Source organism: Nicotiana tomentosiformis, chromosome 2, assembly GCF_000390325.3.
Source record: "Nicotiana tomentosiformis chromosome 2, ASM39032v3, whole genome shotgun sequence".
In the NCBI taxonomy this organism is placed as follows: Eukaryota; Viridiplantae; Streptophyta; class Magnoliopsida; order Solanales; family Solanaceae; genus Nicotiana; species Nicotiana tomentosiformis.
In genome coordinates this window covers 135,763,472-135,778,770 of record NC_090813.1, presented here as the reverse complement: position 1 = coordinate 135,778,770, position 15,299 = coordinate 135,763,472, and the positions used below count along the sequence as shown (strand labels likewise).

General features: G+C 33.8%; 1 protein-coding gene, 1 long non-coding RNA gene and 1 pseudogene across 2 annotated transcripts; 1 reads left to right on the top strand and 2 right to left on the bottom strand.

Moving 5' to 3' along the window:
- Window positions 1–847: 847 nt before the first annotated feature.
- LOC104095779 (uncharacterized) lies at window positions 848–1,716 on the bottom strand. Its single transcript, XR_011413545.1, has 2 exons — window positions 1,483–1,716; window positions 848–1,397 (listed from the first exon to the last, which is right to left on the bottom strand). It is a non-coding gene; the product is annotated as an uncharacterized lncRNA (long non-coding RNA).
- A 1,462-nt stretch (window positions 1,717–3,178) lies between these two features.
- LOC138906691 (uncharacterized) lies at window positions 3,179–6,908 on the bottom strand. Its single transcript, XM_070196140.1, has 2 exons — window positions 6,600–6,908; window positions 3,179–3,519 (listed from the first exon to the last, which is right to left on the bottom strand). The coding sequence occupies exons 1-2, from the start codon at window positions 6,862–6,864 to the stop codon at window positions 3,365–3,367; spliced, it is 420 nt and encodes a 139-aa protein (XP_070052241.1). The 5' UTR covers window positions 6,865–6,908; the 3' UTR covers window positions 3,179–3,364.
- Window positions 6,909–9,276: 2,368 nt separating this feature from the next.
- LOC104118430 (heavy metal-associated isoprenylated plant protein 21-like) lies at window positions 9,277–10,520 on the top strand (annotated as a pseudogene).
- The last annotated feature ends 4,779 nt before the right edge of the window (window positions 10,521–15,299 follow it).

Here is a 15,299-nt window from a genome sequence, read left to right as displayed (position 1 = left end):
AAGCGCACCTTCAAACCACAGATTGAACTTCGGATTTTTATCCACATTCAAGTTCAAATTTTCTTCTCAATTTGTCATACGAAGTAACGCCAACTTGCATGCTGAAACTTCTTGATTTGCAAGTGAAATCCACAAATAAACATTACAGAGTATTAATTCGTTTATGCAGTGAAGTATGGAAAACCATATAAAAATGGTAGCGAGGTATTCATAATTCTCGTAAGATTTCAATATATAGCAGTTTAAATGTTTGATTTTACAGATAATGGAATATTTATAAAATGTTATTTGAACTAGAGTGTGGCAAACGAAGACTGAGTGCGTACTAAGTCATACAATTCTTCAATTTGTTCCGTTCAATTGAAACACTACCAGTTAGATCTTGGAATGAAATTCTCATATTTTTTAATGCAAAATTTGGACTCTGTTTGGAATGAAATTAGCAGAAAGAAAATACTCCTATTGCTCACATTTGAAGTTTCTTGTGGCCTGTAATTGCTCGTTTACCATCTTTAACATGTTATGTGGTCTCTATTAGATTCATTGTGGACCAAAATAGTTGCTTCTATGCAGTTGATTCGTTGCAAATGACAATGTCTCTGTCTGATGAATGTTGCTTATCGCTCCTAACATTTTCTACATTGTCTAAACATGGGATGAAATTATGTTCATATGTTAAGTTACTGGCAGATTAAGAATAGAGTACATTTATGTATGTGAGATGATTAAGGTGCTTAAAAGCTAATATCTGAAAAGCATTAAACCTATCGTCCTACCAATTGCAGTCATCGTAATAATTTCAGTTTTCATGCACTATTCTTGGTGCTCTCTTTCATTGCGTGTTCAGTTGTAACATCAATAAAGTACTTCATATATAAAGCTCTTTATTCTTTTTCACTTTTAAGAAAGTATACATCAACAAAGGGCTTTACATGTACTATATAGCAGATCGCACGGCCAAGGAAAAATGAGATCTTAACTTTGAAGTTAAGAAGCCTATAGAATTAATGTACAAAATACATCAAATTCTACGTATATTCGATTGATGGGTCTAAGGTTATAGAAAGAGGGAAAAAATAAAACAAAGGGGGCACTGTTTGATCAAATCCAAAGATTCAAATGAATTAGAATGTAGGTGAGGTACTGGCAAAGGGTGCAGCCAAGAATTGTGAAGCCAAGAGTCCCACAAACCATGCAGAAGAGTTCAACAGTTTGAGATACATGATACATTTTTTTCTTCTGCTTCTTGTGATCATAACATTCACTTGTTGCAGTATTTGAGTAATTCCAACCTTGTATACACGTCAAAGATTTCTCTAATCTTTCTTTGATCCTCTCTCTTTCTATTCTTTCCCTCAATACTTGTAAATGTGCATCAATAACATGCCATGATCTCCCTGCCGTAATATCAACTTTCAATTAAAATCACCAAATGCATCATTCCATTGTTGTATCTATGCAATGAGAATAAAGCAAAAATACCTTCATCTTTATGGCTCTGAGCTCTGACTTGTGATGGCTTTTGACGGATCATCCTACATTTCCTGGATGGTACGATAATTGCTGGATAATTAATAATTGAAGAAGCCATTTGTTTCTGACTTGCACCTTGATTTTAACATAACATAGCCATAAGCCAAGAGGGTTTTAACTTTTAAAAGCTGCAGTGATGAAGTTCTCTCAATTTTGCTTCTTCTAATCGCATGCCTCGATATCTGTTTCACTTCTCCTATATATATATATATATATATATATAGAAAATCAATGACCAGATCCGTTTATCGGCTCTCTAATAATGCCACGAAGTTATCTTAGTGATCACGGGAAACTAAATCGAAAAATTTAAACAAAGAAAGAAGAAAGCAATAGATATCCTTTTTTAGGAGTGTGTCTACAAAAGAAAAAGAAGTCATAACTAAATTTTGTAAGGTTTCAAGGGACCACGTTAATTATGGGGTTAATATTGGCGGGCGTACATGAACCGGGTTGGTTCGGTTTTTATCAAAACCAAACCAAACCAACTATATCGGTTTGGATTGGTTCGATTTTGTCGGGTTTTTCGGATTTTCGATTTTTTTTAACTTAAATATTATTTCAATCTTACTTTGTTAAATGTTTGATAAATAAATATATATTTAGTAAAAATATAAAAAAAATTGACAAACATATTATCGATTAAAATATTCTTATGGGAGAATTCTATTAATCCGTAACACATAATAGTTGTTTTTTTTTTTGTCGCATAACAATAATTTTTTGTTGATGTACACTTTCAGGTTAACTGAATTTAGTAATTAAACATAAAAATCAATATGATACCTAAATATTATAATCACTTCACATTCGAAAAAGATATAAGAATTTAATAGATCTTAACATATGATATGAATATGAAAGAAGTATGCGATAGACGTATTTCGGTAACACTTGATAAAAAAGTGATTATACAGCCCATTATTTAAGGTCAATAAATATGGAGCACTTCATATTCTATTCAAATTTATATCCCGCAAGAGAATCTCAAATATTTCTAGACATTTTTTAAAGAAAATTCTATATAAAATCTTAAAAGTATATATAAAAATTATATATTTATATGTCGGGTTGGTTCGAGTTTTTAACTCAATACCAAACCAAACCAAGTCGGGGTTTTTAATCGGTTTGGTTTGACTTTTCAGTTTGATGCGATTTTTCGGTTCGGTTTGTACACCCCGTTAGGGCAAAATAGTTTATCTTGGGAAACTATCAGCAATACCCGAATCGTATACTCAAATAGTTGTAAAATTTTGGTTCCAAGCGTAGAATTGAGGGTAACAAATACCTTTTGAATATACTACTTATCCACAAATAATGTTTACACAAAACTATAGCATTAATTTGCCATGACTCGGACTAACAAATTAATCACTACGTAATGGAAAAAGGATAATTTCCAATTTTTTGTTGGATAACAAATTAATCACTTCATTTACCCTATGAATAAGGGCGTATTTTAGGATAGCATTCAAATTTCTAACTAATGGTAGATTTTTCATGTATTCTACCAAGTATTGCACTTCCTTTACAAAATGAGTATTTTTCAAAATCTGTTATCCGGAGAATTCTTACGAACGAGAGATTTTTCATGCATTCATCCTTCACGCATAACACTTCTGTTCAAAATGAACACACAGGAGGAGAAAAAGAAATTCACTGTATCAGATGCATCAAATTTCAAGGGAAAGAATATTAAAATATGCTGTACAATTATGAGAAAACAACTGTAGTAAATTACAGAGATACAAGAGGAGATTCCACCTGTGAATTGGCCAAAGTGCTTTAAGTAGCAAGTATTTATAGTATACCCATTTGAGAATCAATGTTATCAATCATCATAAGAAGCATGAGGTGCAGCAGTGCAGCCAGCGTCAAATGGATCTTCAGACCCACAACAATGCCAGTATTGAAAAACTTTACCACCGTCAGGGGTGTCCATGGTGCCACCAGCATAAACACTCTCAAATTTCCTCCTTGTTTCTCCTGCGCGAACAAACACGAGGGAAAACAAAGATGAGTTAAGGTGCTATTTCCTTCTGCAGAAAGAAGCAGAAGGGCTTAAGGGAGAACATAATGTTTCTATATTTTCTTATTCTTGCTAAACTCCCAGTACCTTCCATTCAAAAGCAATGCAGACGCAATGGGAATATGAAAGAGAAATCACATAATTGACATATATTACTTAATTAGTCTTGCCAAAGGTAAATTCCGCAGAAGGGGTTTGCTTTTTCCTTTCTAAAGAAATTGCTATTGTGAGTTATTTATTCTATTTAACGGAGCAGCTTTGCCATGACGTTCACATCATACAACACCAGGGAGATATTGGTTCATCATTACATAAACTTGCATTAACTAAGATCTAAATGCTCCACCTTTCCTATTTTGCTTGGCCTACATCAAGAGAAGAAGGTTATATTAGCTTAGGAAGTGATGATTGGTAGATATATCGAGAAGGTTGAAATATATGCATAGTCTTTAGAACTGCGACCATGGTCCTCGTCTTTAAAAGTTGATGCTTTCCAGGGATGACTCTTGCAAATCAACACCTTATCCACTCAGAAGGACTTAGTGGTTGAGGCATGGGATTAACGGCATGGAAATCTCATATTCGAATCTCAGCTACAACACTTTGGTGTGTACACACTTGCTCCAACTTTGGTGGGTAGGATTACCTTGGCAACTTGTGCAAGTGGGTTTAACAAGTTGTAATCAAGGTGCCGCACAAGTTGATCCAGACACCACCGTAATTTTAAAAAAGAAAGATACATATATCATCCAGCCAAAACCAACTGACCTATCCCAAGTTTATATACATTTAAAGAGAGAGAGATTCTACTTTTCCTCTCTACTCCAGCTAAATCTTTATTTCTAAGATTAACTAACTAAAAATCGAGTCCAAAAATACTCATTTTATACGAGCTCTTAAAGCATGCAACTAAAAGTAACCTGATTGATTGAAAAGTTCTTGCGGAAAAGCATAGAACTACTTTTCCTCTCTACTCATTTTGTGGAAAAGTTCTTGTTTGTACAAGCAAGGCAACACTAGTTGCTGATCAATAATAACAAAAATCACTACACATCAATCTCAGACTAGTTTCGCTCGGCTATATGAATCTTCTATATCCGTCTGTTCCATTTGAACCCTTTACATTCTACTATTGAATAGTTGGAGATTCTCAAAATCTCACATCTCTCCCTACAATGTCATACAATTTCTAATCAAACTTAAGAGACTCTTGACAAATCTACTTACTATTGTGGACCACAAAAAGAAAAAGAAACTGATGACAAGTATATAAAAAGAAAATCAGGGCAAACCTTTTGCCACCAACACCTTTACCGAATGGAACCAGCTTCAACTCCGAGAAGCCTAAACCCAATTCATATAACAGTTTTACCTTTACCAAATAAAATTTTCAACTCAAAGAAGCTTGACCCCCATTCAGTCTAAAATTTCACTCCATGTTCCTACATAAAATTGTACTGCCGAATTGTCCAAAATGATAATGCTGCCACGACCCTTCAAGCAGGATAAGGAAGGACAAGAGGGGTCGTTATTAGCAAGCTTAAGTATGACTCAATGCTGCTCAACTAGCACACTTTTAATGGAAAATCCTATCGTGAGTGAAAACATTCTCAACTTTTAACATGTTCAGAGAGTTGGCATCTTTTAATAAAAACAACATCGGGTAAATTACACTAAACAACAATTGCGTATCTCTTAAAAGAAAGTCAAAACCGCAATGTATCCTTACCTGCACGCTCTTTGTCCATTTTAATTAGACATAAGTTTGACCTGACACAAAGTTTAGACACAGAGTTTATATCACATAGTACTTTAACCTGTAGATAGACCACAATTAGAGATAAATATCACCTTTGAGTAACTATACGATAATTACAAACTTCCCCGGATGGAAATAACTCAGCCCTCCCTACACTAAACAACAATTGCGTATCTCTTAAAAGAAAGTCAAAACCGCAATGTATCCTTACCTGCACGCTCTTTGTCCATTTTAATTAGATATAAGTTTGACCTGACACAAAGTTTAGACATAGAGTTTATATCACATAGTACTTTAACCTAAAGATAGACCACAATTAGGGGTCGTTTGGTAGAGTGTATAAGAATAGTGCGGAATAAGGTGTATTAGTAATGCATGGGTTAGTAATGCAAACATGAGTTATGCAGATATTATTTCTTATCTACTGTTTGGTGTGGTGTATTAAAATTATAATGCATTGCATAATTTTTAAGAAAAATAGTTGTTTACAAAAATGCCCTCTATATTCTCAAGCTTTAAGGGATTTCAAGGATAATTTTGTCTTTAACCATACTAATGCATGCATTAATAGCCTTGGTATTACTGATGCCATGGTTTTCTATGCATTACTTATACATAGGATAATACCAAGTATGATGTATAACTAATACAAGTATTAATTCTACACAGGTAGAAAAAATGTACCAAACAAGGTATTAGTAATGCATAGAGCTAATGCTTGCATTATTTTTTCTTATACCTCCTACCAAACGACCCCTTAGAGATAATTATCACCTTTGAGTAACTATACGATAATTACAAACTTCCCCGGATGGAAATAACTCCCCCCCCCCCCCTCTCCTAAGCGCAGTGAAACAGTTATACTACTTACTTTTTTTCTTCATATTCCATAATGTCCAAAGACTGGAACATTTGATTCCTAATAAAAAAGAAGAATTAAGTTACCTATAGGAATTACCAAAATTAAAGGTTTTATCTACCTATTTTAAGAGATTAGTAACTACTCGCTCTGTTTCAAATTAGATGAGTTACATTCCTTCTTAGTCTGTTCCAAAATAAATGACACATTTATATATTTGGAAATAATTCAACTTTAAACGGTTCATTTTACCTTTTTGAAAAGTTTTTATGATCACTGAAATGTCCTCACAAGGTTTTTATCCCTTAAGTTTTTAAAACCACGAATTTCAAAAGTTTTTCTTTTTTCTTAAATTCCGTACCGAGTCAAACTAATGAAACGGAGGGAGTATGTTAGTACAGATGTGAGAGAAGGGGTACCTCCAAAATGAGCAGTGTGGTAACGGCAAGCACGAGGGTGATTGAGCAAAGGGTCGAACTGGGTCTTGCAATTCTTGCACGTCCGGAGATTCTCTGTTTGTTTCTCACAGCATTGAACTGACAATCTTGTGGCCCGCCTTTTACCCAAATCAAGACTCGGAAGTGACCTGAATATCGGAAGAATCGTGGTTCGATTTCGACGACAGATGGAAGAATTTGTATATGGGACTACATGATTTGGACATAATTGTGTGGCCATGGACATTCGAGCTGTAACGAAAATGAAAGACCAAAAGGTTTTTGGCAGGGAGACCGGGGGGGGGGGGGGGGGGAAATATCGGGGCTATAACTGACGACAGCCTGGAAGTTGATGGTAAAATGGTAAATTAAGTTAAATTTGGGCAAAAATAAAAGAAAAAATGGATCAAATCAATGAATTATGATGATATAACTATTACTACTATAAAGTTTTTTTTAAAAATAGAATTTTAAAAGTCTCTTTATATTTTTTAAATTCCGTGATCAGTCTAATTATGTAATATAAATTGAATTGTAAAAAGTACAAATTAATCATAATAAAATTGTTTACGTTATAAAAGAATTAATCATAATAAATAGTAGTAATTTTTATGCTATTAAATAATTGGTTGTGACAAGTTATTTTGTTCTCTTTCCGGTTATCAATCCTACTTACCAAGCTTTGCCGATGTGGGGGCTTTTGCATCTATACCCGGTTTTGGAGTCACAATTGAACTTATAACCACTTTATAAAAATATTTGCAAGCGTACCCACTTTACGATCAACTTTAGACTTATCGGTCTGAAGTTAAAAAAAATAGTTTGAAATGAAAAAATTGCACTTCAAATACACTTAAAGCCAAATAGGTCTGAAGCACAACCAATGGTTTCATGCACTTAAGGCTAATAAATCTGAAGTGAAAAATTGCACTTCAGATGCAATTAAGGCCAAAAGTCTGAAGTGAAAAATTGCACTTCAGATGCACTTAAGGCCAAAAAGTCTGAAGTGCAACAAACGTTTTCTTCACTTAAGGCCAATAAGCTTGAAGTTAAAAGTTGCACTTCAGATGCACTTACGGCCAAAATAGATATGAAGTGTAACCAATGGTTTCATGCACTTAAGACCAATAAGTCTGAAGTGAAAAATTGCACTTCAGATACACTTAAGGCCAAAAGGTCTTAAGTGCAACAAACGTTTTGCTACACTTAAAACCAACAAGTCTGAAGTGAAAAGTTACAATTCAGATGCACTTAAGGCCAAAAGGTCTGAAGTACAACAAACGTTTTGCTACATTTAAGGCCAATAAGTCTGAAGTGAAAAATTGCACTTCAGATGCACTTAAGGCCAAAAGGTCTAAAGTGCAACAAACGTTTTGCTACACTTAAGGCCAATAAGTGTGAAGTGAAAAATTGCACTTCAGATGCACTTAAGGCCAAAAGGTCTGAAGTGCAACCAACGTTTTTATGCACTTAAGGCCAAATAGGCCTGAAGTGCAAATTGCCCAAAAACAGAAACTTGTTATTCGAATAATAACAATCTAATATACGATTTAATACCTAAATCTACTCCAGATGAGTTCAAATTTGAAACATAACTTCTAAATATCACCAGAAATAAACCTCAATCATCAATTTGTCAAAATAATAGTAAATCTAATGAAACTATTTTACAATTAAGAAAAATAAGAAGAAGAAACCCTAAGCAATAGTAAAAAATAAAGTGTCATAACACCTCACTATTCTAAAACATCATAAACTACATTAAAATATGTTAATAACCACCATATAAAATTATTGTCACCCAAAGAAGAAGAAGAAGGATGAGGAGGAAGGGAAGGAGAAAGAGGCGTGAAATTGTTTAAAAAGTAGGTTCAAGTTAAAACTTTTAAAAAAATAAGTATAGGTTAAATAGGGGCGACTAACTAGGGCGCCCCGTGCAATTTATTTGGTCGCCCGTGCAATTTTTAATCTATTCCCTCCTACCAACCCCGTCTTACGAATATAGTGCAATCGGAGAATCGGGACAAACATTAAAGTCAATTTTTTGTTTTCTTGTAACCTTTTACTATTTTTTATATAGTGATTGTATGTGGACCAGTTTGTAATTTTCGATGCTACAATTTCTTACCAACACAACACAAGTATTGAATACCAAATTTGTCCGCCAAAACTTGAGGTAGATGGGAGGAAATAAGCTACAACATTTATTCTTGTTGGGATTTTAACCCTGGTTTCCGATGATATCATTTCATTGACTGAACCACGACATTGTCTAACATTTTCTTTTGGTTATTAAATAATTTTTTTTTAACATCGTTGATATCTCAAAATGGATAATCACCTTTCGGCTACTCATCATCCATGAGAAGCTACGTTTGATCACAAACAAATTAACAAAAGAATGTTTATATCCATACATTTAAAAATTATAATCCTATGCACATAAGATAATCAACCTACACCAGAAGCCAATAATTGTTGGCATCGTCTGATAATTGATATATAAACGAATGAAAAGGCATAGCCGAATCTATCGAACGAAAAAAAGAAGCAATCATAGAAGAACTTTTACAACAAATTCCCAAATTAACATATATACAAATAAATAAGGAATAATACCCTACCAATGGTGTCACAATTGTGCTCAACACTAATCTTCTGCACCCCCAAATTCCTCTTCCCTCATTTTCATCGCCTCTTCGTTGCATGCACATCTTTCCTCTAAAGTAAAGGGAAGCTAGGAGAAGATGGGTGCTCTTCACTTTCTATCAAACTTTTGCACTGTCACTAACACAAGAACCAATAGGAAACCCATGCAGGTAAATCCTTTTTTTTGTACTCTTTTCTCGCCTTTTTTTGTTTTCTTTTCTCTTTTTCTCTTTGGTCATTCTTGGTTTAAATTTTTGTGATATTGACAAATTCTGATTTTTATCTTGGCAGACAGTAGAAATAAAAGTGAAAATGGACTGTGATGGATGTGAAAGGAAAGTCAAGAATGCCGTTAACAGTATGAAAGGTTCTTTACTCTAAAGTATAAAGCTCTCTTCATGAATATAAGATGTGTTTAACGTTTAAATATTAAGAATACAAATAAAATTGCTTCTAAAGTTATATGGTCTTCTAAATTCACTGCGGTGAAAAACAAAAGTCAAATTCAAACTGCCGTTGGATGTACGCTATTTTGATTTTATAATTTGAGTTATAATACTGATGCAAAGAAGGTCTAGTAAGAGGCTCTTAAAATGGAGGCTTATTGGTCTCAAGTCATATAACGAATAAACGTTTTATGTCCATTGTCCATAAGCATATAGAATTTGTCCCTTTTCTTTTGTCAAAGGATTTAAGTTATACATATATAATGTTAATATTATTTATATTATTAATGAATTTGATTCTATAATAAGAGGTTAGTTACTTTTTTCCCAAATTACCAATTTAATTTATCATAAACATTTACTAGTGCCTAAAACATGAACTCTTAGTTAGAAATAAAGACTTTGCTGATTATACCCAAACTTTATCCTCTGAAATGAAAAGAACTCAAGTTGCATTGGATTTCAGGTGTGAAAACAGTGGAAGTGAACAGAAAGCAAAACAGGATAACAGTGAGTGGTCATATTGATCCAAACAAAGTACTGAAGAAAGTAAAGAGCACTGGGAAAATGGCAATATTCTGGCCGTATGTCCCTTATGATCTTGTCTCCTATCCATACGTAGCTCAAGCTTATGACAAAAAAGCTCCTGCTGGTTTTGTTAAAAATGTTCCGCAGGCAAATGCAGAGGAACATACGATTGATTACTTACCTCTTCAGTGACGACAATCCAAATGCTTGTTCCATTATGTGAAAATTATTGATGTAACTTCTACGTACATGTAATATATATCTCTTGGTTCCACTTTAATTTTCTTCTTCTTTGTCCTTTAGGTTCAGGAAAAAGATATCATTTACTTGTTCTCTTCGGTGTTCATGGTTCGGTTTGGATCGGTTTTTCCCTAAAAAAAACAAACCAAGTAAGTCGGTTCTTAAAATGTTAGAACCAAACCAAACCAATTAAGTCGGTTTTTTAGCGATTCAATTTTTGTCGATTTTTATTGGTTTTTCGGTTATTTATCGTTTTTTTTCTTATTATGAGACATACACTACCAAACACATATTCCGGCGACTACATTTTCAACGTAACACTATCAACCCAATTGCTCTTTGAGAAATCTATCATTTACCATGATATATTGATGATAATTGAATCAATTAGTGATGAATAATTTAAATACTCAATTAAAAATCAGTTATTTTTAACATGAAATAATTCTTGTACTTAGCAAAAGCAAACTACCAATCAAACTAGAATGTAAATGCAAAGAATTAGATTATTGTAATAGCAAAGAACTAGACTTAAAATACAAACGACTAATATGTACCATAAAAAAATACATACATATATATATATATATATAGGTGTAATAATAAATTTAAATAGCTACTTCTACAGTCAGTTTGATTTGTTTTTTTCAGTTATTTTTTGATTAAAACCAAAACCAAACCAAATTTGATCGGTTTTTAAAATTCAAAACCAAAACCAAATCAAATCTAAAAAGTATCGTTTTTTCGTCGATTTGGTTCGATTTTTAGTTCGGGTTATCGGGTTTTCATGAACACCCCTAATGAAGATCATGTTACACTTAAGTTTCAATGATGACAATAAGGCAAATCCAATTCACTCACTTTGTCTTGTTTATTACGGTAACTCAAAGAAGATCCAGAAACAAAGTGAAGTAACATAATGGAAGATATACTTGCAGTAAAACGGGAGATTCAAAATAGAAGGGAAACACAATGGGAGACAATTTGAGTGCTGCCCCTTTCTTTGATAAAGCATGGAGCACGACAATTTGAGTGGGAAACACAACATAATGGGAGATAATTTGAGTGTTGCCCCTTTCTTCAATAAAGCATGGAGCACCCCCTGAATTTCGGGCATGGAGCACTTAAATGAATCCAGCTCATCTCTCATGAAGGAATCAAAGGCACCTCTCTTGAGCCAAATATCAGTAAAATATTGCGGGCATCAATCAAAGACCAATCTACAACAGCTCTCAAAACTCGCCTATAAGATGATTGGCAAGCTCAAGGATTAGATACGCAACTACAACATCTGTTTCTAAGCCTTTCTATTCCTTAGCACAACCACTGTATTCCTGAGTCTACAAGTGTCTCAAAATATAGGAAGAAGTAGAATACAAAAAGAAAGTTGCGTCAACTCTATAAAGAATTATAGTTGCTGTACAACGTCGGTAGTGAACGTTCACAAAATCATCACTACTGTAAATATTTATCAAGCTCAAAGAGAACCCTTGTGACCCAAGGGAACTGGATGTAGGTACCATACCGGTACTAAACCAGTATAAAAATAGTTGTGTCTCTTTTTACCGTATGCTCTTTTCATTTATCTCTACTAAAGTCAAATACTGTATACAACCTAGTCGACTAAATCCACACTTAGTCAACTAAGTTTTTAAAATTAGCCACAATTCACCCCCTCCCCCCTTGCATTTTCAGATCAAGCTGAATAAAATATAGTGTGTACGTACTTGATCATCATGGAAGAGTAAATTAATAAAATCAGCACAAATTGCTCCCAAATACATTCCTTGACTCGTTGTTTTGTTAGGGACCGAACTATGTTGGGATTATAATGCATGAATAATAATAAGAATAATATTAATACTTTAATATTTAGTATTTATGATTTTTTTGGTTTAATTGCATTAAAAATACAATATACAGGGTGAGTTTGGTACGGAGAAATGCAATGTTTCGTTAAAAAAAGGGAAAATGCATAAGTACCCCCGAACTATAGTCGTTTCCAACTGCACACTTTACCTTTGCGGATGTCCTATTGTCGAGCGCAAAACATAACACTAAATTGATGCTCTCTAACCAAAGATATTATAGTATGATTATCGTCTCCACATGAATTAGATTTAGATAATGTTTAAGTAATTTCTGGCTTATTTGCTATTCAGGATGATCAACACTTGATTTAGAATGACTACAAACTACGATTAACTACTAAAAGTAAAGCAATTGACAATTGATTGTGAAGAACTAGAGATTAGCAGAATTAGTTTGTTATTAGTGTGGGAAATAAGGGTCATTACATGATAAGTGCAAGATTGTTATCCTAGAATTGACACTATTAAATTTCACTCTTAATGTTCTATTGATTCTCTCGAATTCAACATGTTATTATCCTATTATTCTAACTCAGGTTACTCTCTCGATTAAACATATACCGTTTCAATAAGCTAATATGGAGTACGGCGAAACTTGCAAGAATCTAGTGGTAAGAATGATCGAAGAGAAATGTCTCTCGAATATTTCTCAATATTAATTCAAAAGGTAGATCACAAAGCTCTTCCAATTACTTTACAGAAGTACCAAAATAAATCAAGGCATGCGTTGTAACAATATTTAATATTATGCTCCTCTTTCGATTAAACACGATAATGAATAAAATCACAACTAGAGTTAAAGCTCTTCCAATAAATTCAAGAAATCAAATAATAATTAAATCCACAGATAACATTCAAGCCACAAAATCATGTCAAACCCTAAGGTAAACTACTCCATAATCACGGAGGAAGTCATCACAAAGAAAGTTGAAGAATAAGAAAATATGAATTCAATCCAAACTCTGGTGTTGAGTTGAGGAAAGAATGATGAATCCTTGTGCTTTGAGTCTCCAATTCTCTTCTAATCTTCCGTAAGTCAAAAGTCCTCTAAAAATTATAATTTTGGTGTATTTATACCATGGCAGCCCCAGACGAAACTATCATTTCCAAGCCAAAGTAGGAAAATTAGATCGCAAAAATACACTAATGCGTCGTGCCCTACGTCGTGCTAGTGAAAATTTTCAAAGAGTAGATTTTTGCCAGACAAACCACTTTGCATTGCCGATTCTCAGTGTAATTTCTTTCGTGCACTTTTTGATATCCAAACTTGGTCCTCGACCCCCAAACGCGATCCCAGTTTAATTCCTTGGGCGTTTACTCAAACTTCAAAGCTCCAAATTATTCAATTTAGCTCCTAATCATCTTCTTAACTCGGAATCATGTCCTGGAAGGCATAGAACACGTAATAAGTACAAATCACCATCATTTAAGCTCAAACACGAATAAAGTGTAGTAATTTGAGTGCAAAATATGGCTAAAATACGGGTTTCTAGCCTACCATCAACACCCTACACTTAAACCATTGCTCGTCCTCGAGCAATCAAACTATATTTCATATAGAGACGACCTACTCATCATATAACTTCCCTAACACATCATGCCAAGAATATTTAAAATAGACAAAGCACCACTAGCCTCAAGACTCGACTCAAAATCACCAATTATTTTTCAAACCCGCTCACTTACTCTAACACAGAAACCAAATACATTACCTTTCCTTCGCAAGTCATGTGCCCTCACATAATAAATAGAGAGTAGTTCCACGCACAATAGAATTCACGAACAAATAGGAACTCAAGATAGAAAGAATTTACTCACTCTCAGAATTAAAATTCATGTTCCACAGAAAATGTACCATAGGCTTGCCCGTAGTGTAATACTCTACAAATTGAGCTCATTCAGTCAAAGATCAAGTACAGCTTTATTTGGGTGTAATGTAGGCTGCGGGGACAGGCATGTAATACAATTTGGACAAAGTGATTACACCTCACGAAGTATTTTAGTACATATACATTAACAATTCAAACTCCACACTTATGTTGAACCAAATACCAACATTCACAACCTAATAGCACCAAGCTTTCAATTTCTTTAAGCATAAATAAGATGAGAACTTCTACTAGCAAAGAATCGATTTGTTTTCCTAATACATATACAAAATCTTTTTTTTCTTTTCAAAGTTATGATTTTTCTTTTCATGAAACTTCATTTTTTTCTTTCTTTCAATTCTTGACAGGTGACTCTCATAAATTTTCAAATAGTGAACCTTTCTCCATTTTTCTCAGTTCTACTCAAAACCCAACCGCACCTCCACTTAGATTTTAACAAGCTCATAACAAATTCAAATGCTCAAAAGAGGTAAAAGGTTCAAACAGATAGTCAATTTAAATAAAGTGGTCAGGCTTATAGTGTGGTTGCCAAAAACAAAACAATTAGGCGGGTCAGAGGTATTTAATTGGTTCAGCAAAGAAATGCCTATATCAATTCCTAGACTGAACATGACTGCTATTTCTCTTTGCAAACATACGGGGCAAGTTCTAGACATCAACTGATATGCACAGAATATCGATAACAATCTCACACACATGTTGGCACATAACTCACTTAAGAACGAATTTATCTCGACTCTCCAGTCAAAGCAGAGTCAAAATCAAACAACTTAAGGTACTACAATACGTGATTCAAGAGATGAGACTAGGCGTCACAACTAAAACACTCACTGCTCTCAAGGCACAACATAGTTAAGACAACTTATCTTCATTTAACACCTTAGCACAAGACTTCTCTATTCCTAATAAAAGAAAAACTAACTACACCCCATTCAAGCAAAACCTTTGGAAAAGAACTGCGGTACAAAAACAACCAAGGAGGAATTGTTACACTACCTAAGAAAATAAAACAAAAATGATAGAATTTGTTTTTCTTCTTCGACTTTGATCTCTCTTCCT

Bases quoted from the DNA above. Each gene is read 5' to 3' on its own strand.
- LOC138906691 (XM_070196140.1), bottom strand. From the start codon at position 6,864: ATGTCCATGGCCACACAATTATGTCCAAATCATGTAGTCCCATATACA. The intron at 3,520-6,599 runs GTACCCCTTCTC...TTGTTCGCGCAG, and splicing joins CCACACTGCTCATTTTGGAG to GAGAAACAAGGAGGAAATTT.